The sequence below is a fragment of the Delphinapterus leucas genome, chromosome 5 (genome assembly GCF_059928025.1).
Source record: "Delphinapterus leucas isolate spDelLeu-1000000601 "Yukka" chromosome 5, BTC_Dleu_Yukka2, whole genome shotgun sequence".
NCBI classification, from domain to species: Eukaryota; Metazoa; Chordata; class Mammalia; order Artiodactyla; family Monodontidae; genus Delphinapterus; species Delphinapterus leucas.
This window is the reverse complement of record NC_143133.1, coordinates 3,704,059-3,730,004: the sequence shown is the minus strand read 5'-3', so window position 1 is coordinate 3,730,004 and position 25,946 is coordinate 3,704,059. Positions and strand designations below refer to the sequence as shown.

Sequence of the window (25,946 nt, the reverse complement as noted above, 5' to 3'; positions counted from 1 at the left end):
CCCTTGACGTCAAGAACGCGTCCCTCCCCCTTGATTAAATGTCACCTGACCTTTTGTTGGGTGGATTACGACAGAAAGTGAGAGGCATATAACTTTCCTGCACATCCACCAAAAATCCTACTGCTGAAAACGTCACAAAGTCACTGACCATTAGAGCCAGAAGGGGCCCCAGAGATAACGAGAAGGTCCTTCCAACTAGCCCAGGTTACCCTGCCTCGGGAAGCCCTCCATCCTAACAACTGGGGACCACGCCTTTCACTCAGCTTCTGTATTTCTATTATCGATATTTTCAGTGCCACTCATCCGGCACTGCCCTCATGGCGGCTTGACTATGTCTGGTACGCTTAGGTTTTTTTCAGGTGAACAAATGAATGATAATAGCGACCATTTACTGAGCATAAATTATGAAGTAGGCAATGAGCTTAATGTTTCATGATTTTATCCTCAATTCTAAGGAAAAGAAAGTAGTTTAAGTATAAGCCTATTTCATAGGTGGGGAACCTGAGGCTCAGAGAAGTGTGTGCGACTTGCTTAAGTTAATTCATTCAATTAACAAGTGTTTACTGAGCTGCTATTATCCACCAGGCTGTGTGCTCGGTGCTGGGAACACAACTGGTGGGTGAATTCGACCTACATCTTAATCCAGTAATGAGAGGAACAAGAAATTGGAAAATTCAGTGAGACAAGATTGTTAGAGGCCCTGAACTGGCTGAGCACAGGGTGATACGATTAATCCAAGGTTTCAAAACTCCCACGGGGTAGCCTGCAGGGATCCAGAGGAGAAGAAGGTGGACAGTCACGAGGCTTGCAGACGAGTCCAAACAACAGACAGAAACGGGCTGGGGAAGACAGAAAAACGCGAAAGGCATCCCCTGATGCCCTTATATGGTGATGATACTTCCGGAACTCCTGAGCACTGGAGATGGGAAAATAAAGGACCCATCTTTGCTCAGGGGTTTGTGTGCAAGTCTCAGATCACCCTGTGAAAGTGGCTGTTTGTGGAGTGGACCCGGCTGCTGCTAAGCGCAGCACCCGCTGGCTGAGGGCCCGAGAGAGGGGTGAGAGCCAGGCAGGACAGGCGGGGGGCTAGTGTGGGCGCCTCTTCCCACCCCACCTGCGGGAAACCTGCAGAGAGCCCTCTCCTACCTGCTGGCATTTCTCCTGCACACCCAGAGCCCCAGCTGGCCGGGCTGCATCTCCCAGAAGAGCTGGGATTTGGACTCAGCTCCCAGTTGCCCTGGGGACGCTCTCGTCTGTGCCCCGTCCGCGTGGCACCCTGGGCAGGATGGGGGTCTTGGGCCTTCATCCAGCTACTTTTCCTGCCTGAGACTTTGCAGCTGTCCTAACATAACTGAAGACAGTCGTTCTCCCCCTCGATTTCTCCACAGGCTCCTCCCCTGTCCCCCGGCCCAGCAAAGAACTAGATGACAATTTTAAAACCTTGTGCACAGAGGATGTTCTCTTAGTGGAGGCGAAAGACGTCCACGGAGAGCCTGGCAGAAACCCTCAGGTGATGATGCGGGGCTGCAGCTCCACCAGGCCTGCTCTCTGAGCAATTCCACTGTGCCTTTAGGCCAAGTGCCCACACAGCTGTTCATTAGGAGTCACGAGGGTGGCGAGCCCTGGGGGACGGGGGAGACCTGTGCTTCAGGACAGCGACAGGGTTGGCCGGCGGGCCTGTCCCTGTCCCCAGCTGGCCGTGTGACTCAGGGCAAGTCCCACGACCTTCCCGAGTTCTCGGTGTCCTCATTGTAAAATGAGGGGTCTGGACCACAGTTGCTAAGTTGCCTTCCATATGAATGTTTAATTGTTTTTCATGAAAGAACCTCTATTTCCTTTGCTGATCTGGGGCAGTTTTAAGAAAAAAAACCCCAAAAAACTAAAAAAGGAGTTCCCTTTTTGTTGGCTAATTCCCTCTTTCCATTTCTAACCCCTGACTCCTATCTCCTCTCCAGGGCTAATGACAGCGGGAAACAACCGCAGATCACCCAGTGCTGTGAGCCGCTCCAGGAAAGGCAGAGGGCCACAGGCCCCCGGCAACCACAGCCCCCCTGCAGCTGCCCTCCCGCCAGGGCTCTGTCCAGCTGGCTCAGCTTCCGCAGGGCGGTTGTTCTCAGTGGAAAGAGCATCAGTCAGCGTGCTTCTGTGACCCCACTGCTGTCGGACCAGGGGCAAGTTCACGACCTCTGCATGCACGGGGGCTCCCAGACCGCTGGCCTCCATTTGCGGCCACCATCTCCCCTCCCAGCTCAACCCACAGGCGGCCGCTTCATGGGGGCCTCCCTGGGATGACACCTCAACCCCGAGAGGCCTCGACCACTGCCCGCCCAGCCATCTTCCACTCCACACGCACTTCTGCACAGCACCCCAGGGGGGTTACTGTGTCACCAAAAGTCTATCACGACTTCCTAGGATCACACCTGTGAGGAGCTGGGAGTCCACCCTGCCCTCCCCTCGGGAGGCCCCCTACCCCAAGTCTACCTGCGCTGCACTCCACAACCGACCCTTCCTGCCCACCTGCACAGCTCTGAGCTCACGGCGCTCTTTCAGCACAAGCCACACCCTGGGACGTGATATCGGCTGAATAAATGCATTTTTGCATGTGTGGCCCAACTTAGGCACTAACGGGCAGCATCTAAATGCTGCTGTCTTTTGGCATCCTCAGTCACCCAGAACCGTGGACAGAAGAGATGCTCAACGAGAGAAGGAACAAAGAGAGAGAGAGAGGTAAACAGCGGGCACGCATAAAAGGCATTACGGGACTGACGTGTGATGCGCCCTGTGGTCCGCAAGGGAAAGTACAGCCCATTCTTATTTTTCTTAAAGGCTAAATATCCATCTTTCAGCCTCTAAAGCGTTTCTCCTTAAAGGGGTCGCACAGTTCTCGTAAACGTGGTTGCCTAGGAAACACCGCGCACGTATGGTCTAACTTCTCCAGGGAGGTGTTCCCGGAGGCGCCTCCGTGTAAGTCACGTCCCCGCCAGACTCTCCCGCTGCCCCTCTCGTATCCCCGCCGTGTTCGTGATCAGAGTCAGTCACCACACGTTTGTCTCTGTGACCCCCTGCCTCAGGCCGCCCTTCGGGTGCTAGACTGGATGCAGTGGGATCGCAGGAGTCATCTGGTCGTCGCGTCCCCTGCCCCGCTGACGCAGCCCCACTGCCAGCAGCTGCCCAGAGAACACTTACTGGACGAAGACCCACGAGGGGAGGGGTCAGCCGGCCCGACTGCACTTGAGGCGGAAGCTTGAGAAGCGGAGCAGCCCCAGAAAGGTGAGTCGTGTGACGTCAGGCCAAGGGAAGGGGCTGCCAGGGACCCTGTAAACGCTCTTACACATGTTACACACCCGCCTCCGCTGGCCAACCGCCCATGCGAACGTTTCCCTTTAAAGACACTTAAAAGGAATTTGGGGGCTTCCCTGGCGGTCCGGTGGTGAAGACTCCGTGCTCCCAAGGCAGGGGGCCCGGCTTCGATCCCTGGTCCGGGAACTAGATCCCGCGTGCATGCCGCGACCAAGAGTTCCCATGCCGCAACTAAGGAGCCCTTGAGCCACAACTAAGGAGCCCGCCTGCCGCAACTAAGTAAGACCCGGTGCAACTAACTAACTAACTAAATAAATAAATATACAACAAAAGGTAAAGTTAAAAAAAGAAAAAGGGATTTGGAAGAACCTCGTGGGATCAAAGAGAGAATTTGTTTTTTGTTTTGAGAGAACTTCAGAGATCATCTCAAACGCCTGCAAGGCCTTCATTAATAAGCAGTGAAATGTAATCCATTCTCCACAATTTAACTGATCACAAGCCCAACGTCAAAGAGCCCAATCAGTAAGACTTAGAAGAACATGATACAGAGGTGTCCCCGGAGAGGGTCTCCGCGTGCTCGGGGAGAGGGTGCAGACCTGGCAACCCCACGCACCCCCGTCTTACCACAAGTAGGCACATCTTCCTCTGCTGAGGAGGTCTGTTCATCCGTTGATGGCTTTTTCTTTCCCAAACCGATGATCTTGGTGATTTTTTTCCCAGTGACTTTAGACACAGTTCCCTTGGCCTCTGATTTGGAACTTTTTTTCCTCTTAACTGTGAAGAAAGGTGACGACAAAAAAGCATGTTTCAACGATAGACTTTAACTGAAAAGAAACATCAAAATAAAGCATGACTCACGGCCGATTTTCTTTCCCCAAATTTCTACTTACTGAGCACCTGCCGTGCATCAGCTACTCGTCTAGATACAAGAGGACAAAGCAGAAAACAGGCACTCCCAGGAAGCTTGTGTTCCACAGCAGGCTGAGAACACACACACACGCACACACACACACACATGTACACGTGCTCGCACGCGCACACACACACGCACACACACACCCCTGAAGGAGGTCGGATGATGGAAGGCCTTTGTAGACCTAAACTAGGGTTACGTGGTACAGTGACCGGGCCGTCAGGAAGCAGAGGAGCTAAGTATCAGTACAAGGCAGCATCTGTGCAGAAACCCGAGGGAAGAGCCGTCCGGGCAAGAAGAGCATCAGCTAACACAGAGCCTGTGATGCTGGAAGGAGCAGGACACGTCTAGAAACACAAGACAGGCTTGGGCAGCTGCAACCTGGCCTGCACAGGGAGGGGTCCGGCAGGTGAGGGGGCAGGGGGACTCAGCGGGCCTCCACCAGCCCCTCACTGACCTGTCAGACTCACGTGGGATTCCGCCCCATCCAGAGCTGTTAGACCAGCAGCCTGCATTCCAGCCCCATGTGTTCTGTTTGGCCTGCAGTGCTAAACCATATGCACAAAACTCATGAATGTTCTGCATGAAGATGAATGACTTCTGGCTCCCCTTGGAAAACGGGAAGGTCTGGCAACCCACATTTTGGTAAGCGACAGCAGGCGGGGACAGGGCCTGAGAAGCCACAGCCGTGCACAAGGACCTACGTGCCCAGCTGACGACAGTCCGGGGACCCCAGCCGACAGCGCCAGCGGCCGGCTGCTATCCTGTACCTGACCCGTGGCGGCAATCTGCTCTCTCCAGCTCCTGCGGGCTTTGTCTACGACCTCCGACAGAATCACAGGGGTGGGGACCGGGTGCAGAACCACAGTGGGTGCTAAGGATGGTCCAGGACTGAGGGACAAGACCCTTCCCGCCAGAGCACTTCTGGGCAGGCGAGCTGTCACCTGAGGGCTGTTCTGTGCCTGGTGCTGGGGCCAAGGGCCTCGCTCAGTGTGGATGGGCTGGGAGGGCCCTGGAGGGACCCACAGCATCAAGGCCAGACACCATCACCTGAACCCCTGAGACCCGCAACGGCCCCTGCTTGGTCCTCTCCAGGAGGACCCCTCACCCCTCTGTAACTCAGAGGGTGGCACGGACCTTTCGGAAAATGTAATGAAAGTCAAGAATTCCTTCCCCACCCCTCTCCCTGTGGACACAGAACATGCACGAACATCACACAGGATAACTTCAGAGGAAGAGGATTCAAGGATGTGAGATTATAAACTATGGGCCTCATTCCTAAACCTACCCTCTAAAAGCGTGCGCCCTCCCCCCTCCTTTCTACCACATCAGCTGCTCTCAGCGGGGGCGGGGAAGCCGTCCCCTTCTCTAGCTCCACTCTGCCAGCCGCCCCGCGCCCACGGAACGAGGCCAGCACACATCCACCCTCGCCCGGGTCTGCCTCATCTGGGCTCTGCAGGTCTTCTTCCCCCCACCCCACCCCACGGACACAGCGAGGTCCCGTGAGGCCAGTCACTGTGCTTGAACACTTATTTCCTCTCTAGAAAGAAACGACAGTTAACAATGTCTGAGGCAGGAGGTGCTACATTATAGTTTTAAAAAGAAGCCGCGCTAAACTTCAGGGTAATCAGCACTACGGACTGAATGTTTGCATCTCCCCAGAATTCACATGCTGAAGCCCTAACCCCATAGTGTGGCTGTATTTGGAGATGGGGTCCCTAAGGAAGCACTGAAGGTTAAATGAGGTCTTAAGGGTGGGGCCCTGATCCAACAGGATTGGTGTACTCGTGGGGAAAGGCCACATGAGGACACAGTGAGGGGTGGCCGTCTGCAAGCCAGGAAGGGAGCCCTCACCAGCACCCGACACTGACGGCACCTTGATCTCGGGCTTCTGGCCTCCAGAACTGTGAGAAATAAACTTCTGTTGTTTAAGCCACCCAGTCTGGGGTATCTTGTTATGGAAGCCTGAGCTGACTAGTACAAGCACGTCTATGTTATTTTAAACAAATCAGGTCATATTAGAAACACAGGACTGTCACTCCCACCCGCTCCTGACACTCTCCCACCACATGCAACCCCTTGTAAAATAAAGCACCAAGAAACCACTTTAATCTCTTGGTCTGAAGGCACACCTCCTCCCCAGCTGCCATCAGACATGGAGTCCGAGGTTGGAATACCTGTATCATTGACTTCAGTTCAACCAAACCCATAGTGAAAGCAGCAGTGGATGACCTTTCTTAGCTGTTTCTAAAGAGCCTGAAGTTGATCTTTGACCAGAACCCCACTCAAGCTAATAAGCTTTAAGAAAAGAAAATCCTCTCAACGAGGACACTCAGTGCCCGGAAGGGACCTTCTGCAAAGCTCAGCAGCACGAATCAGTCCTTCCCTGCATCTCAAAGTGACAAGTGAGAAAGCCAGGTTGTTAGATTTACTTCCAATTTTACTAGGATTTGCTCCTGTTGGGAAAGTACTTGCTGGACTCTGGCTACAAAGAAAGGACATGATGAAGGCTTTTAATTCCTTGAGTGTCCACTGCTTTTTTGCAAAAGCGAAAAGTGAGGCTGTCCTTGGAAGAAAAAGCCAAAGGATGTAGGAACGTGAGAAAGAAATCACAAGAATACGTTGATGCCATTCAATAAACAAAAGTCAAAATTTAGCACATATAATAGAATTATGAAGGAAAACCTAAAAACTCAGAACTCTCAACTCACTGAAGTGTACAACAGAAAGGCTGCAGAGTTTAAATGGCATCACTGTCAATGTGGCGCGCTGGGGTGGGGGCGGTGTTGACAGGCACTGAAGCAAAGCTAATTTGCAGCATTTAAAGCCGTAAATGTCATAAACCCAGATGGTTCCCTCTTATCCTACATAAATGGGAGTCTAGGTGTTTTGGTATTTAGGCAGGTGGGAGGAATACCATCAAACTACTGATATGCTAAGTCTACCAACAGACCCGTTAACCTGTGATTAAACGGTACACGTGCTCAATGCTAGTTGGGGACAGCTGTCACTTCCACACAGATCAGCCCTAGGGACTCAATGCTCTTTGCTCATGTCAGCTGCAGTACCTGTAGCAGCTCTACTAAATTCACCCCAAATCACACCATACTGGCTCATTACGTGCCAGGGCCTGACACCTTGATAGAAGAAACCAGAGTTTTAGAGTCATTGCCTGTGGCTTTGGTCACAGAATCTGGATCGTGTCCATGTACAGTTGACAGTCTAACATTTAGGAGAAACTGCAGGAGTTGGGGATTTCTTCCATGCAGCCAGCAGAGAAATCTGTCTGAGTCACGACATGGCTGGGATCAAGGGAGTTTTACTAGAACTTCTCAAGTGCAAACTAATCAAGACAGCACAGCAAGGATAAAAGCTAAGGTAGACGGTCGGAATGTATTTAAGCTGTTAGCTTCCTTCAGTGACTATTCGCTGGGGGTCTACTACAGGCAAAGCACCATTGCCAGGCAAAAAGTGTCTGAACCAAGGTCACCTTTACAAAGCACAGAAGGCTGCTCTTGTTAAAAGGAAACAGAAGAATATCAGACATGTTCACTTACCTGTATATCTAGACATATATATATCATTCTGTAGAACCTAATTTCATGCAGGGACACTGGGAGAGGAAATCACAAACAAGAAAAGAGACCAGCCAAAGCAATGCCCGCTGAGCTCGGCGTCTGAGCAGGAACCCTCAGATTGTATGTTCTGTTTCAGGGCAAAACTTAAAGATAGCTTTCCTGGCTTTGATTACACATAATGTGCCCTGTGAAGACACAGATGATACCTTCCACTGAATAACTTCCGATGGAAAGAACTAAAATTACACTCAAGATACAACCGAGTTAGAAAATCGCATGGGCCAAGGCAGAGATCACAACCCTCTGGCGTGAACCTTGAAATATCACAATAGCCCAGATGATTTAGGCTCCAAGGTTCTTCGTGGCCGGGATTGCTATTCGGTTTAAGGCCAGGAGACCTCTGTGTGTCTCTGAGGCAGAAGACACCTGCGGGGGGAGGGGAGAATGGGGAGCTAGTGTTTCGTGGGGACAGAGATGCAGTTTACAAGATGAGAAAGTTCTAGAGGCCCATGGTGGGGACGGCTGCACAACACTGAAGACACTTAATGTCGCTGAACTGGGCTTAAAAATGGTTAAGACAGTAAATTTCATGTTATCTGCATTTTACCACAATTAAAAAAGAGGTTTTTTTTAATGAAGGTGAAATAAAGATATTTTCAGACAATTTTTTTTTGCGGTACGCGGGCCTCTCACCGTTGTGGCCTCTCCCGTTGCGGAGCACAGGCTCCGGATGCGCAGGCTCAGCGGCCATGGCTCACGGGCCCAGCCGCTCCACGGCATGTGGGATCTTCCCGGACCGGGGCACGAACCCGTGTCCCCTGCATCGGCAGGCAGACTCTCAACCACTCCGCCACCAGGGAAGCCCCAGACAATCTTTTTTAAAAAGATCAGAAATCTGTGAGTCTGGCCTCCTCATTTTAAGGATGGGGAAACGAGGCTCACCAAAGAGGAAAAACTTGCTCACAGTCTCGCTCTCCAGCAAAGGCAGCGTTGGGATGGGCACAGGGGTTCCCGGTCTCATCATCCAAACCTCTTCTCCCTGAAAATCACGCCTCCAGCAAGATGCCGGCGGCCCTCCAGTGCAAATTTGTCTCAGTGATAAATCAGGTGAGGAAGTAACCTGCTATAAGTCATAAATTAAAATACACGCAGGGCCCATATCAAAACAGAAGGGAGAAAACCTAGGCGAACGTTTGGTAGGACTGAAAGAAAGACATGGAGGAGTAGTATCAACCAAAGGGGTTTCTCTGGATTTCTGCAAGTGTAGCACGGAATGATGACATCTGCATAACTGAACTACCGAGGACGTTTTCCATACAGAGTTTACAGACCTGGCTGCAGTGCTTTTGTTTGGGGTTTTTTTGTTGTTGTTGTTTTGTTTTGTTTTATATATTTTTGGCACGAACAGAACTCACCTTGTTCTTTTCCGTTACACACAGCAATTCCATTTTCTGTAACACCCTCCCCATCTGAGCTTGGTCTCTCTGAAGACAGTTTCTGTGAGGATCAAAAGATTAAGTTATTCTTACAATGGCCACACTGACCAAGTGTTGCATCATGGATCAATCAAAAGTCATCTCAAAAGTGAAAGAAAATGTGGGCCACATTCCTAATAATCTGGAGACAGGGCCCAACTATAACACGGACTACCTGGTTGGTTTGCTACAACAGCTTTAAAAACATCGAAAGAGCAAAGAAAAAAGTCTCTGAGGTTATACTAACACACGCTATGGTACCAAGCTTGTGAGGTTATACTAACACCCGCTATAGTACCAAGCTTGTTTCAATCAAATCACTTTTTCTTGCAAATAATTTTGAAAAAAATATTGGGTTGGCCAAAAAATTTGTTCGGGTTTTTCCGTAACATCTTACGGAAAAACCCGAACTAACTTTTCTGGCCAACCAAATATTAGGAGTACATAAAATATTCCCCCTCACCAAGCCACGTTATCCTTCCAGAAATAAATCCTACACCATTCATTTAATTTCCTCCCAGCATTCACCAATAACTGGGCGAGTGTCAAGTATCTGCTCACAACAATACAGTCAGAATATACACAGAGAGATGAGTTACTATCAAAGCCATCAAAGGGCACAGGGATACCCGTAATTATTTTAATCCTAATATATGGATTTGAGGAGCCTAATTAGGATTCCAGGTTAGTTTCAGGAGAAGAAACATAGTTCTGAGCAGAACCTCTTCCATTCCAACCAGAGACCCTGTGGAGTCACAGTGAAGGAAGTGGCTCCAGAACACCCCTCCTCAGAACCTCAAATTACACCCCAGGGTCACAGAGACTGGCCAGCGGGGAGACAATCAAAATATCCGGATGATACCAGAACACAGGGACACACGCGCTCACCTCGTGATAAGAGGTCCAGGCAGTGCTGGGCCAAGATGGCAGGCAGGTGCCAGTAACCCCCAGTGGTACCGGCAAGAGACAAAGTAAAAGAATTATGGCTTTAGCGGGACCCTAGTGTGTGCCACATTCCAGTGATAGAAGGACTAAAAGCCCAGCTCTCAGGCCAGGAAGCGCCCCTGGGATCTGGGTCAACAGGTCTGGCCAGGCACTAACAATGCCACCTTAGAAACCAAGACAGTAAAAGAGAACTGCCAACTCCCGCGTGAGTGGGTGAAAGAAGAGCCCCGACGTGTTGCTGATGAGAAACAGAATAGGATCAAACTTTTAGAAAGTAACTTGCTTAGTCCCATGAATCAAAATCTTTAAAAATTCTATCCTTTGGTCTAGTAAGCCAGCTTCTAGGAATCTCTTCTCAGGTAATAGTCAGAGAAGCAGCAAAGATTTACACAAAAGTGTCAGGTTATTTTACACGGCTCAAAAAAGAAAAAAGAGAGCCTAGTGGGGGGGTATATAAATAATAGAGTTATATGAATTTGATATTATTCAGGTGATGAAAATGCAAACATGCTCGTTGCATGTTATGTGTTTTCAAAAACCTGGAAAATTAATAGTATAAAGGTTAACTGAAAAGAAAAAAAGGAAAAAGCAGCATAAGAAATTTTATGCATCAGATTATCCAAACTGTAAAAGAAACACATGAATAGAAGAAAACCGGTTTAAAAACATGCAGAGCTTTGAGAGGAGCTCTAGACTCCTAAGTGACTTTATCCATCCTATTTCTGGTTCTTTACTTTCTAAATTTTCTGCAGTGAACAGGCATTAGTTTTGTAATCAGGAAAAAAGAGAAATAGGCCTACTATGTCACAATATCAGGGTGAGGGTTGTGAGGTTAACTTTATACGTCAACTTGGAGGGTGTTTGTGGATGAAACTAACATTTGAACTGGTGAACTTTGGGGCTTCCCTGGTGGTGCAGTGGTTAACAATCCACCTACCAATGCAGGGACATGGGTTCGAGCCCTGGTCCAGGAAGATCTCACATGCCGTGGAGCAACTAAGCCCATGCACCCCAACTACTGAGTCTGCGCTCTAGAGCCCGCGAGCCACAACTACTGAGCCCACGTGCCACAACTACTGAAGCCCACGTGCCTAGAGCCCGTGCTCCGCAACAAGAGAAGCCACTGCAATGAGAAGCCCGCACACCGCCACAAAGAGTAGCCCTGGCTCGCGCAACTAGAGAAAGCCTGCGCGCCTCAACGAAGACCCAACACAACCAAAACTAAATAAATAGATAAATAAATAAAGTAAATTTTAAAAAATAAAAAAATAAATCGGTGAACTTTGAGTAAGCAGATTGCCCTCCACAGTGTAGGTGGGTCTCACCCAAGCAGTCGAAGGTCTGAATTAAAAAAATAAAAAACGGGCCTCCCAAGCAAGGGGTGGGAGGGGGCAGTCCTCCCAAAGACTTCACCTGTGCCATCAGCTCTCCTAGGTCTCCAGCCTAAGGCCCCACGATGCAGATTTTGGACTCACTGGTCTCCATAACCTTGTGAGCCAATTCCTCATAATAAATCTCTCAGTATGCATATAATTGTATATGTAGAATTTTATTTTTATTGAAATTTTATGTCTATTTTATATATAAAATTTGTGTACACACACATACATACACACCCCACTGGTTCTGTTTCTCTGGAGAACCCTGCCTAAAACAAGAATAGACAAAGAAGGATCTGTTCACCAGTAGGGCAGGGGCCAAACAGGGAGCGCTCAGAAAGTTCCTGAGACAGAGGCTACCGACAGAACACGGTGGGGCACAAAGCCAGGGATCTCCATGGAAGCGAGATCTCTGCACATACAGGCAACAGAGCTCCATCAGAGGCAGACAGCAGGAGTGGCGGGTTCACGTGCTCTGGCAGGAGGGCTAGCCCTACCCACCTGCTGCGTGCTCACGGCGCCCAAGTACAGAGCAGAGAAGGACAGGAAGTGTTACCCGTCTGCTGGGAATAAACCTCTGGGAAGGTGCACTGACGAAGCACCTGCTGTATTCCAGAAGAACGCAGAGCTGCCTGCGGATCTCACGCTGCTGTGTAACAGCAGGTGACCTTGATCACCTTAGATCCTGTGCCACGTTTACAGCCATTCCTGCATCTACAGCTGGGAAGAATAAAACTAACCATGCAGTCCGTAAAACAGCCAGCGTGAGCTTCGTACAGAGCAGGCAGAGAGGAAGCAGGGCTGCGTTACCTTTTTCCTTTTTTCAACCAGAAGTGCTGAAGTAGCAGAGGTGTTATGAAAACTCCGAGGAAGGCCCAAGTTAACTGCAAGGTTAATTCCTAGAAAGAAACACGCCCCTTACCTTCTCCAGTTCTGCCTTGTGCACCGGGGAGCTGGAGGGGGGAGGACATTCCGAGTCTGCTGACCCGCTGCAGCCGCTGTAGATCTCTCTGACCACCTGTGGTGAGTGCACAAGGGCAGAGATGGTTACACAAGGGTCCAAGCAGAGGCAGGAAGTGCGGTAGGAAAGTTCCGAGGGGTCAGAGGCATCTGGATTTAAGCTCCAGGATGCCAGGCACTCGTTTGTTCATTCTTTCACTCATCATTCACCAAATGTCTATCCCGTCCTGGTACTGACAGAGGTTCTGGGATGCGGAAGGGAACGGTGTACGTGAGAGTCCTGCCCTCATGGGGCTTCCGCTCCAGTAAAAGTTAGATACCACGACAAACAATGAATATCACCAAAAAATGGAGGTAAGACAGCAGTCAGCGCTGCAAAGAATAGAAGAGAGTCTTTAACAAAAAGGGGTGGCTGATTTAGATCAAGAGAGGCCTTCCTGGGATGACATGTAAGCTGAAAGCTGAGCTCAATGACCAGAAGGATGCAGCCACGTGAAGAGCCGGCGGAAAGGGTTGTAGGCAGAGGGGACAAGGTGCAAGGCCCTGTGGTGGACGTGAAGAGTTTACGGAAGACCCAGAGTACCAGGGGCCAGGAGATGGGCTGGGAGAGGCCAGCAGGAGCCAGGGGATCACTGTCAACAGGCTGGTGCTCATGGCCATGGATGGAATGAGCCAACGGGGGGACGGTGAGACAAAGCAGGACGGAGACCCAGGAGGAGACCTCGAGCCAGTCAGTACATGGGGTGGGGCCAAAGGAGAGAAGCAGCTGGAAGAGTCTGAGCTGCGATGGACAGGGAAGCCAGAAGCAAACCAGAAGAGCTCACCTCCAAGAAGAGGGAGCAGGAGGGAGGGAGGCGGTGGGCATGGCCGGAGGGGACACCTAGGGAGGAGCTGAGCAGAGGAAGGACTCTGCAGAGACGGGGCGGGCTGGGCTCTAGAGAAGCAGGGGAGGGCGCAGGAAGGCCGGCGCGGGCGGGCGGCAGTAGGAGTCTGAGAAGGCGCCTGACTGCTCTGTGAGGTAGGCACAGCAGTACTGGCTGAGAGGCGTCACCTCTCTCACCTCGGCATCCTCACTAGCAAAGGAAGGCACATCAACATGACCTGCCTTGTATTTATGGCTGAGTGAAGAGAGAACGTGACCCTGCCTGCAAGATGCCTCAGCCAGCACCTGCACGTGTACACTGTCACCAGCACCATCACTGCCAGCACCTGTACGGTTTACGCTGAGAGCTCAGAAAGGGATCCTGGCCCAGACCCGCAGGTGTCAGGACCATCTTGTGGCACTACTGGCAAGCACGGCCACCCCTGCAGCCACCCACTGTCCCTCCCGTCCTTCCTGAGCTCCTGCAAGGAGCTGGGCATGGTTCTGATCACTGGGGACGTGCAGCAAACAAGACAGACAAGCTCCCGGGTTGGTGCAACTTACACTCTGGTGAATGAAGAGCTAGCAGGCAAAGCTTTCAAAATGTCTTCTATTCTTTTTGGAACTAAGCTGCAATTTGGGTTCAACCCAAGTGCCTTCTGAGAAAAAAATAAAAAAGCAATGCCAAAGCCCCAGCTATCTGTGTAGTAACTTTGCAATACGATCTCAGCAGACACATCCAGATTCCCTTGGCTTGCTCTGGGATTGGGATGGGAGCCAGGAACGGACAGGAGGCCGGGACAGCATTTCCAGCCATCCTGCTGCCCAGCTGCTTTACGAAAAAGCAATGGAGTGAGGTCCACGTTGCAGAATAAAACAGGAAAAAAAGGAAAAGAAGAAACCCAGAGAGCTTGCTGCAATGTTCTTCTCCTTGTTGAGTCTGAGGTGTGAAAACGTAAGCAAAGGTGACACCAACCAGGTGACCTGCACCTCCTGAATGTCTCCGAGCAGAAAAGGTTCCCTCAGTTTTGCGTTTCATGCTAATTTCACTGCTGCTTTTCCTGCAGCAGGTCTTTATTCCCTCACCTCCCCTGTGTTTATCAAGCCTTCAGCTGACAAGGCACACTTTTATCTGACCTAAGGATGAGACGTTTTCTTCCCTCTTGGGAAAGGGTATACTGCAATGGAAATCTCCTGGGTTTCTGCATCTGACGGGAGCTGGGGCTGAAGCCTCAGTGCCACCACCAGCTCCAGAGGCACGGCTGAGCCACCCAGGCTGTGAGCCTCCATCTCTGCCCACAACGTGTGAAAGTGACGCCCACTGGGACAGCTCAACGAGGATGCCAACGTGTGCTCTCTTCCCGCGAAAATGCATTCAATTGTACACACGCTGCTAAGGGTCTCGAGGTCCTTGTTTCAGACTAGAAGGCTAAACCCCACAAAACACTACCTGCAGAAACCTATCTCTGGCAAAAGCTTTTATGCAAAACACAGTTGTCTGTCTTCTTTCCTTTTTTTTTTCTTTTTTCCAAAGGGGGAAGGATCTATGAAGCTCCAGTCAGATCTCAGGTATCTCCTGGAGAAGGTGTGCTCCCTTCTCGGCTGGACGGGACTCATCCTTCATGAGCAGCCTGGGTCCCCCGTGACCAGGAAGCCTGCTCGGACCCTCCCGCATGGAACACAATGCAGCTGCCCCTCCACGGGCCACGCATTGCACTCAGGCCCTGGTCACGGGCATCCTGGACCCGCAGGTCTGCTTCTTCTATCAAGCCGGGCTCATTTTGAGAGAAGGGGCTCCGTCTCACTTAGGCTGGCATTCCCAGTGTCTAGCACATAACAGCGACTAAAAAAAAGTTTGATGAAAGAAAAAGAGGAGGGAATGAAGAGATAAATTCGACCTGAAATTCCCTATGAGAAAAAAAAAAAAAAAAGCTGTGAATGAAAAACAGAAGGAAAGAGACTAGGCCATCACATGAGAAAAGTAAAGCCTTGTGACAAAGTTTCCCTAGTCCTCTGCATAGATTCCTAAAATCCTCAGGGATGGGGAAGTTTTAAAAAATAAAAGAGAGAGAGGGCTTCCCTGGTGGTGCAGTGGTTAAGAATCCTCCTGCCGATGCAGGGGATACGGATTCGAGCCCTGTCCGGGAAGATCCCACATGCCGTGGAGCAACTAAGCCCGTGCGCCATAACTACTGACTGAGCCTGCGCTCTAGCGCTCGAGAGCCACAGCTAATGAGCCCACACACCTGGAGCCCGTGCTCCGCAACGAGAAGCCACCGCAATGAGGAGCCCACACGCAGCAACGAGGAGTAGCCCCCGCTCGCCACAACTGGAGAAAGCCAGCACGCAGCAACGAAGACCCAATGCAGCCAAAAATTTAATGAATTAATTAATTTTAAACAAAAAGAGAGAGAGAAAGAAAAAGCGCATCAGCTGAAAGCCGTGCCCGCAGCACAACACACCCCAGCCTCACCAACTTCCTCCCACTCCTGGCGCTGGACTGTCCCCTCCACTCTCCCCCGTCCCATACCAGGTCCTGTTTTTCCCGCAAACAAACGTTTGGGGAACCGAGGAATCTCTGAAGCTCCGAAGCCAGGGGAGCTCACCGAGCCTTCAAAGCCAGCTCACGAAATGCAATCACCCTCTGAGAAGCCTTTCCTGATGAAGCCAACCCAAATACCCGCATGCTTACAATGCTGTACATAGATCAACTATACCCCTTCCTCCCTATTAGTTTCTCCCTTCTAGAACTTGAATTCCTCGTGGAGAGAACAGAATGAGGTGGATTCGGTAGACCAGAGGAGACCCAGCACGCCCGGGGCCAGGTGGGGTTATTCATGGTATCCCAGCAACATGAGACTGTTTAATAATAGTAATTACATCCCAGGTACAGAGAAAGGCACTGCTGAAAAGATCAATGAGAGAAACCAGTCTTTCTTTCCATGGGTTTTATCAAACGGTTGGATTATTTCAGGTTATCTTCACGGAACTGTCTTTCTTCTCTGATTGCTGTTTATTGCCATATTGCCCCTGCAGAGTTCATTCGGAAGTAGTAAATAAAAGGTTTATCACCCGATTTCTCAAATAGCTGCAAATGAGGTTTTTATACTAATATACTTCTTCTGAAAGAGCCATGTTCTGTGAGAAGTTTAATACGTATTAAAGAGAACTGGATCCAAATTCAGAATCACAAATCCCTCAAAATACAAATTGTTATATGTTCTGTGGTATTTCTGTTTGCTTTTAACTTGAGCCTGCATCTCCAGAAACACAATCTCTGCACATTTTTTAAGGAAATCTGACCGCTCCATTTCTGGGAATATTGACTCTTGTCTTCCGAGTGACCCCAACAAGATGGTTCATGTTTTCAGCATATGCACACACACACACCGAGAGGGACCTCTGGCAAGAGCTGCTGGTAATGGAAGCTGCAGACCAAAAGGACAGAAACAAATTTGGTAACGATCCTTGAAGCGTCTGTCAAGTCCTGTACTGGCCCAACAAAGGCCCCAGGCTTCTCATACCTGACAGAGGGAGTGCGTGTGACTTACCAAAAAGGTCTTTAATTGTTACACTGAAGCCACGTTTCGAAATACTGAACGCCTGGATAATAGGTTTAGGACAGTGCGGGCGAAGAGGAGTTTTATGAATAAGACTCGGCATCTGTTTTGCAAAGCAATTCATGACAGAGAGTTGTTGGAATTTTCACAGAAGGAATCCTAAGACGTGATACTAATAAATCACCAATTTCAAGTGTTTGTTACAGTTCTAAGAGTGCGTTTATATAACTTTTTCATTCTAGCTTTTTGACCATTCTGATCAGTATTATTTCCACTTGATAGATAAAGGGGAAAGAGTTTGCTGACCAAAAATATCATAATGAGTTAAAGGCATTCTCAGAATATACTCCAGATTTCCAGACTTTTCATTCAATCTTCTGTCACTCTAACACGCTATCATCAAGATAAAGAAGGGTTGTTTGTTTTACGATAGTTCTTTAAGAAGAAGAATCTACTTCAATCATAAAGATGTGGCCTTGACAAGGTGAAATTAAAAAAAACATGATGACAGCATTGACTTCTTACACATAAAACTATGATTTCAAAGTTTTTAATCATTTAGAAAAAAAAAGTTGGAAGCCACATACTAGCTGATTTCAAGGCTCTCTCTAAAGCTGCAGCAATCAAGACAATCTGGCATTGACATGAGAATATACAAACAGACGAATGAAACAGAACAAGGAGCCCAGAAAGGACGCACACATAACACAATCAACTGATTTCCAATTGTGGCAATTAAGTCCATTTCAATGGTACTAAAACAACTGACTATGCATATGGAAGGAAATGAATCTTGACTCCCATATGTCATCCTGTACATGGAAACCAATATGCATGAATCAGAGACCTAAATGTAAAGACTGAGCCAGTAAAATTCTGGAAGAAAATACAGGTTCTATCTTGGTAACTTGGAATATGCTAAAATTGGGGGGTGGGCAGGATGCAAAAAGTACTGACTACAGAAGTAAAGACTGATACACTAGATTTCAGATTTAACAATTCCTGTTCATCAAAAGGTACCATTAAGGAAGATAATTAATCTAGAGATTAATCAGAGAGTAATTCTTTAAGGCAAGAAACACTGAGAGGAAGAGGGATATTTCAGGTTTTAACTACCAGTAAATATAACCATTTAAATTTTGTATGCAACAAATAACATAGCCTCAAAAATACTAAGCAAAAACTAACAGAAATAAAAAAGACATAGATAAATTCATAATCAAAGTGGTAGATATTCCCACATCTCTCTCTCTCTCAGTAACTGATAAAACAAATAAATAAATTAGTAAGGATATAGAAGATTTGAACATGACAATTAATGACTGTGATCTAACAACCATATATAGAAGAGTACACCAAGCAAATGCATAATACACATCCCTTACAAGTAGACACTGAACACTTACCAAAACTGACTACATGCTGAGCAATAAATCAAGTCTATAAATTTCTACTTTGTGAAACCATATAAAGTTCTGTGACTAGAGTGGAATTAAACTAGAAATGTAAAACAATCAGGTAATTTTTTTAAAAATCACTGAATACTTGGAAACTAAGCAATATATTCCCAAATAAACCATTAGTAAAAAAGGGAATCACAACAGATATTAGGAAATATTTTAAATTGAATGATAGGGGACTTCCCTGGTGGTGCAGTGGTTAAGAATCTGCCTGCCAATGCAGGGGACACGGATTCGATTCCTGGTCTGGGAAGATCCCATGTGCTGTGGAGCAACTAAGCCTGTGTGCCACAGCTACTGCGCCTACGCTCTAGAGCCCACATGCCACAACTACTGAAGCCCATGCACCTAGAGCCCGTGCTCTGCAATAAGAGAAGCCGCTACAATGAGAAGCCCACACACCGCAACAAAGAGTAGTCCCCACTCGCTGCAACTAGAGAAAGCCCACGCTCCATAACAAAGACCCACTGCAGCCAAAAAACAAAACAAAAAAACCATTAAACTGAATGATAAAAACACACACACAAAAAATCAAAATAGAGGATGCAGCTAAAACTGTACTTAGAGGGAAATGCATAGCTTTAAATCCATATATATATATACACACACACACACACACACACACACACACACACACGGAAAGGGCTAACAATCAATTATCTAAGTACACAATTCAAGAAGTTGGGATAATTACAGAAAATTAAGCCAAAACAAAGTAAAAGAAGAGGAGAACTTAATAAAATAAAAAACAATAGTACTATACAGAAAAATCAACAGAGGAAAAATTTGGTTTTTTTGAAAGAACTAATAAGATAGATAAACTTCTGGCAAGACTGATGAAGAAAAAGGGGCAGCACATGGTATCTTGACTTCTGGTTGCCACACAGAAAGGCACGCAGGCCACCACTCTCACCTTGACAACAAAAACAAGGTGGGTGAGCTCTAAAAATATTCAGAGAGAATTTTTCAGAGAGAACAGAGAGAATACCCCAGCAAACCAAAGAGCTGGCCAGCATCAGGCCAAAAAGAAAACCAAGCTGGTCCAGAAAGCTAGCATGTGTCTGTAGCACACAGAGACATCCAGACTTCCACCATAGCTCAGAACCTAAGCCACGCTGATGGAAAATTCCAGATCCAGCTCTGAAACCATGTGAAGGCAATAGCAAAGTGAATCAAAGTAAAGCTGCAGCCCAGTCCAGATCTGCCTCAACTAGTGAGACGGAGGCAGCCCACCTATGAGCAGCAGACGGGGGAAGGGGCACACCCTTTTCTGGAGGGAACAGTAATTACTTCAGTCTCTACTGTTCTTTTACACAAAACAGATGGAATACAATGTAAACTCATGAGACACATTCAATAGAAACAGTCCTAGAGATGATCCAAACATCAGAATTACAAAACACTTTAAAATAACTATGATAGGAAGTCAAAATGGATTGTGAAAAAGGCATTAAGACATGTGTGAAGAGATACAGAATTTCAGAAGAGAGATGGAAACTATTTTTTTTAAAAAAGCAAAAGAAAAATGCTAGAAATGAAAAATAGGATGTCACAAAAGAATAATTCATAAGATGGGCTTAAGGGCACACTGGACACAGAAGAGGAAAGGACCAGTAAACTTGAGGATGGGTAAATCTAAAGTATCCACCCAAACTGAAACACACGGAAGAGTGAAGAAAAACAGAACAGAGAATCCAAAATCCATGGGATATTCCAAATGACCTAACATGTACCAACAAATTTTAAAAGGAGAGGAGAGAAAAAATGAGCCAGAAAAATATTTGAAAAGATAATGGCCAAAAATGGTCCAAAACCAATGAAAGACATCAACCCACAGAATAAAAAAAAGCTCTGAGAAAGATAAAAACCTATAGAGCCACACCCAGACACCTCACAGTCAAGTGCTGAAAACCAAAGATTAAAAAAGCAAATCTTAAAGGGAGCCATGAAAAAAAAAAAATGACACATCACATTCAAAGGCACAATTGATACAAGTGATGGCTAACTTCTCACCAAAAGTTAAGGTGAAATAAAGACATTTCTAGTCAAAGCTGAAAGGAGAAGAAAAAAACAAACAAACAAAAAGCTGAAAGGAGTTATTTCCAGAAGGTCTGCTCTATAAGAAATCATTTTATTTTATTAATTTCTTTAGGGTGAAAGGAAATGATGACACTACATGGAGGCCCTTCTTCAGGAAGAAACAAAGTAAGGGGAGACGCCTGGGAGAGTACGAAAGACCTTTCTTGGGACTTCCCTGGCAGTCCAGTGGTTAAGACTCTTCCACTGCAGGAGGCGCAGGTTTGATCTCTGGTCGGGGAACTAAGATCAACCTTTCTTCAAGGACACACAGGGTCAGGTTCTATGAGCTAAAGTATACAATAAACTTGTTTGTGATCCTCCTTGAGAACTCTGGCAAAACCACAACGATAGTCTCCTAGCACATTAAATCATGCTGAAAACTCTTTTCAACTGTATTCCTCTAAAACTGCTTGAAACCAGGAGGTGCTGTAAAACCCCTACATTACCCAGCAGGGAATGGGGGGAAAAGGACGGATGCAATTTACCAAGATCAGCATTAGGACTCTCACGGATTCTCATTAGAAAAGGACAGGGGTGTCTACAGTGCAGCCAATTTCCCTTAAACATTCTCTTTGGCATAGGCCTTTAAGAGTTGTTTTGGGATGTTTATTAATTTATTTGCAGCAGGGGATACGGCAGATGACTGGCACATGGCTTCCTCCCTATGGGCACACAGGAAGATGTTTCCCAGACTCCCTGCAGGTCTGGGCAAAGGGGGGTGGGAGGAAGGGCTGTGAACACTTGTAGCTCTGGCCCCTAAAAACATCCTGCTGTCATCTTGATTCCCAAACAGATTTCAACAGGAGCTCGTATGTTTATTAACACCACAAATAACAGCAGCTTGCACCTACATACGTGCTCATACAGGCGAGGTGCTCTTCTAAACACTTTATATCTTAACATGGTTGCAGCCTCACAACCCTAAAAAGCAGACACTACTTTCAACCCCTCGCATTTTCATAGATGAGAAAACTGAGGCACGGAGAAGTCAAGTAGCTCATCTAAGACACTCAGCGAGTGACTGGCGGGGCTGAGGTCAGAACTCAGCGTCGGACTCCAGTCTGAGCTCTAGCGACACTGTCTTTCTACACAGTGCTGGCTCACCACCTTCTCCTTCCCGGCTCCTTTATATTTAGTATAATGAATTTCAGAAGCAGTTATAAGAGTCAAATAAAACTTTAGTGAAAATGGCTGTGGAATGCCATTTGCCTTAACAGCCTATCTGCCTGCAGAAACACTTACTTGCTCTCAAATGCTCTCTTCCATGAGGACTTTTATCCAAGTGGAAATGAGTAGGCTGAGCTAGAGCTGTGATTACCAAACCTGGCTTGGCCTCGGGCATCAGGAGGTTCCTTAAAAATAGATTTCTGAGCAGAATATCTACAAAAAGGGCAAAGGATATAAACAGACAGTTCACGGAAACAGTAATACAGCCATAGGCTCTTGAACCCTATAAAAAGATGCTCAATGTCACTCATAATGAGAGAAATGCAGATTAAAACTAGATGAGATATCATTTTCCCTTATCAGGCTGGCAAAAAGTTCAAAAGTTGATAACGCAGGCTGCTGGCAGGACAGTAGCGGGAAAAGGCACTCACATGCTTTTGGGAGGAAAAGGCACTCACACACCGCTGGGGGGAAACGCACTGTTGGTGGGAAGGGAAACTGGTAAACCTACGAAGTGATTCAACTGTATCTCAAGATTCCAATTGCTTATAACCTTCATGCAAACAATTCCTCGTTTGGAAATACAGTGTACAGACTAGCAAAACTGTGAGATGATGTGGGTACAGGATTAACATTATAGAGCTCCCTGTCACACCACAAGAATGACAGCAACCCCATCTCCACAAATAGAAGATAAGATTTTTTTAAAGTATATTCTATTTATAAAATGAAATGCTATGTATTGTAAAAGGGAAAAAGTGCTCTATCCTCTAACTTGGAGAAAAAAAGTCTCCAAGATACTCTATTTAGGAAAAAAAACCAAGGTGCAGAACCTTGTTTCTGCACCCTTTTTATGAGGGTGGGGGGACGGGTATTGAAATTTGCATTTCTATTTGCTGCATAGGTACAAAGAAACTCAAAGGAGACATACAAAGTGATTGCTCTCACACACTGCTGGTAGAACGACAACTGTACAAACGACCCTGGAGGACAATTTGCGAGGCTCTGGTAATGCTGAAGGTGTGCACATATCAACACCAGCAATTCCAACATACGGTCTCCATCCTAGAGAAACCAGGACACCGAGACCAGGTGACCCGCACGAGAATGCTCACTGAACACTGCCCGTGACAGTGAGAGGGTGCAAGCAAATGGGGGAAAACAGCTGGCTGCAGAACACGTGCAGTTTGAAGCCATTTCCGTGGAAATTTTAAACATGAAAAATAACGTCATTTCGTGTTTATGAGGACAGACATTGTAAGTAAAAAGTATTTCTAAAGTATACCTAGATAATAATCAAGACCAAATTCAAAGATACAAGTAACCTTGGAAGACGGAGAGAATTTTTATTTTTAATGATTAACATCTTTACTAATGATAAAGCCCTTATAAATGGTTCAAAAAGAATAAAAAGACACAATCGAGGGAGAGAGAATTAATAGGGCAGGCATGTTTCAATTACACCTGTGGCTTTTTGGATCTTAAAAAGGGTAAAAGATATAGAGTAAAAAGAAAAAAAGTTCTTAGGTCCCAAATGAATCTAATCATTAGGGATTAGGATTGTTTTTTTGTTTATTGGGTTTTTTTTTTTAATTTCCAGTTGATTCTGATAAGGCAGCCAATCTAACAACAATATCTGGATGAAACTAAACGAAAACATTTCAGGTCTCTGCTGATTTTAAAAAATTAAAATTCTGTAACTGATTGAAAGCAGTTTTGTCATCAGACTTTCCATTTCTAATCAAGACTTCTTAGGTTCTTGTATTACAATATGCAATGGAAGTAAAGCACAAACATTAAGTGGAGTAATTAATCAAGTTAAACCCTTTAGAAAAAGATAATTTACCAAGTATTTACTTCTTTTTAAAGCAATATCAGCAAATGCTAAAAAGTTTTTGCAGTTAAGCTCCCATTGACAGTCATCATTCTATAATTAGCTAAGGGCCTGTGACCTGTATCTCACATCTGCTGAAATAAGGTGTAAGACTATTTCACCCCGTCAGCACCTGACATCTTGAAAAAGTTTTGTCTTTGTCTATTTGTGAGCTGCACTGTCCGCTCATTCCTATTTCCCAGTGAAACAGTAAAACCCAGTGAACGCTAGATGACTCCATGTTAGACCAATATCATTAACAAGGGAGCTGCTCTCTAGTACGCATAAAATACTCAACAAACTGTGAGAACAGATGGAAAAGAGAAGAAAGCTTAGGTTCAGAGTGTCCTTTCTTGGGTTCTCCACTAGGGAACAGGTAAACACAAAAATGCAGAAGGCCGGATACAGGTAACCAAGACTGAGACCAGGTGAAGAAAACAGAATCACATATAAGGCTCCTCGTTTACTTCCTCATTCTCTCCCTCCTTACTGAAGGAATGGTGCTAAGAACCTAGAAGTGAGGAATAAAAAGACAGAATGGCAAATTGTCAAGACGGCCCAGCAGACTGAAAATGAAAATGACGCCAGGAAATTCAGAGGTCAACTCCTGGCCCCATCACTGGCTGATCACTGTGACATCCCGTCTACCTGGGACTTGGTATCTCACCTGTGAAATGAAATGGCCAATAGTAACACCTTTTTCAGGCAGCAGTTTTGAGGATTAAGAGATAATCATGATGGAAAAGTACTTTGGTAACACCAGTGGTTGACATGTAACGTATTAAGATTCTGTGTCTGGAAGGCTAAGCAAATTCAGCAGCAGAAACTCCTGATCACAGGACTCCCATTAAAAAAAAAAAATGCTCTGCTCCATCTCCCAAATTACAGAGATGAGAAAAGCCACATCTATGTGTTCTGCCCCAACAGAAACCATCATTGCTGTCATCACAGAGTCTGACCCTTATACTTTCCTGAGGGACGAGAGGGAAGTGAGGCTCAAAGTTTAAAGGATGCTGGCATGTTACAAGAACCATTGTTATAAAATGTCTCATCAGGCTTTCCCACCCACTCCCAACCGGTTTTTCAAAGCAAGTACTAGCAGGCAATGATGGACTAGAAGGTTTGGACCAATTCTCCTGATAAAGACAATGAGGAAAGCAAGATGAAATAAACACAGCATCTTCCTAAGAGCAAGAAAGAGCTATTATCATAGTGTGGAATTACCTGGTCATGATCCAGAAGTATATGGGAATCCGGAGAAGTAGCCCAGCAGCCGGGACTGCCTTTGATACCCCCCAGAGGAGGTAGCCAAGAAGCTAGGTAGCACTCTGACAGCTCTGGCGGAATAGGGACCGAAAGCTGGAGTCCAGGGCTCGCCAAGGATGAGGCCCCTGGCAAAACCCTCACGCTTAATATTAGGGCCCCAAGATTAGTAGCTGGAGTAAGACTGTAATAAAAATAAGCCTGCCCGGGCTTCCCTGATGGTGCAGTGTTGAGAGTCCGCCTGCCGATGCGGGGGACACAGGTTTGTGCCCCGGTCTGGGAAGATCCCACATGCCGCGGAGCGGCTGGGCCCGTGAGCCATGGCCGCTGAGCCTGCGCGTCCGGAGCCTGTGCTCCGCAACGGGAGAGGCCACAACAGTGAGAGGCCCACGTACCGCAAAAAAAAATAATAAATAAGGCTGCCCTTGAATGGACTGCAGGCTGACTTCAAGTCACCTGGATGGCTCTGAAAATCTCAAGCTCTGAAATTAAATTAAACTGATTTTGGAGACCTACTGCCCCCTCCAGCATGTGGCACAGGCAAATGCTCTTGGATAGAAAAAAGCACTGCGCTGAGAATCAAATTATTTCTATAAGGACAACTAGACACCCACAAGAAAAAGAATGAAACTGGACCCCTACCTCACACTACAAGCAAACACTACATCAAAATGGATCACAGACTATATTTATGAGCTAACACTATAAGGCTATTACAAGAAAATACAGGTGTAACTCTTAAGGCCTAGGATTAAACAATGGCTTCTTAGAAATGACACAAAAAGCAATAAAAAGGAATGAGATATTAATCCATATACAACATGGATGAACCTTGAGAACATTATGCTAAGTAAAAGAAGACAGTCACCAGAGGACATATGTTGTATGAGTGCGTTGGCAAATCTGTAGGGACAGAAAGCAGATGAGTGGTTGTCTCGGGCTGGGGCTGGGGGAAATGACTGCTAGCATAGTGAGGACAGCTCTTCTCTTTGGGTTCACAAAAATGTTCTGAAATTAGATTATGGTGATAGTTGCACAACTCCGTGAATATACTAAAAACCACTGAATCATATGTTAAAAGGATGAACTGCATGAAATGTGAATTATACTTCAATAAGCTGTTATTAAAAAT

At 46.8% G+C, this 25,946-nt stretch overlaps 1 protein-coding gene across 2 annotated transcripts in view; it reads right to left on the bottom strand.

Moving 5' to 3' along the window:
* The window catches only part of AFAP1 (actin filament associated protein 1), a 149,176-nt gene that overhangs the window by 39,780 nt on the left and 83,450 nt on the right, over window positions 1-25,946 (bottom strand). For both annotated transcript variants that reach the window (XM_022554796.3, XM_022554794.3), the window contains exons 7-9: window positions 12,513-12,608; window positions 9,207-9,288; window positions 3,925-4,074 (exon numbers count right to left, since the gene is read on the bottom strand). In XM_022554796.3, coding sequence (XP_022410504.1) covers window positions 3,925-4,074; window positions 9,207-9,288; window positions 12,513-12,608 — 328 coding nt within the window. The remainder of the gene's footprint in view (window positions 1-3,924; window positions 4,075-9,206; window positions 9,289-12,512; window positions 12,609-25,946) is intronic.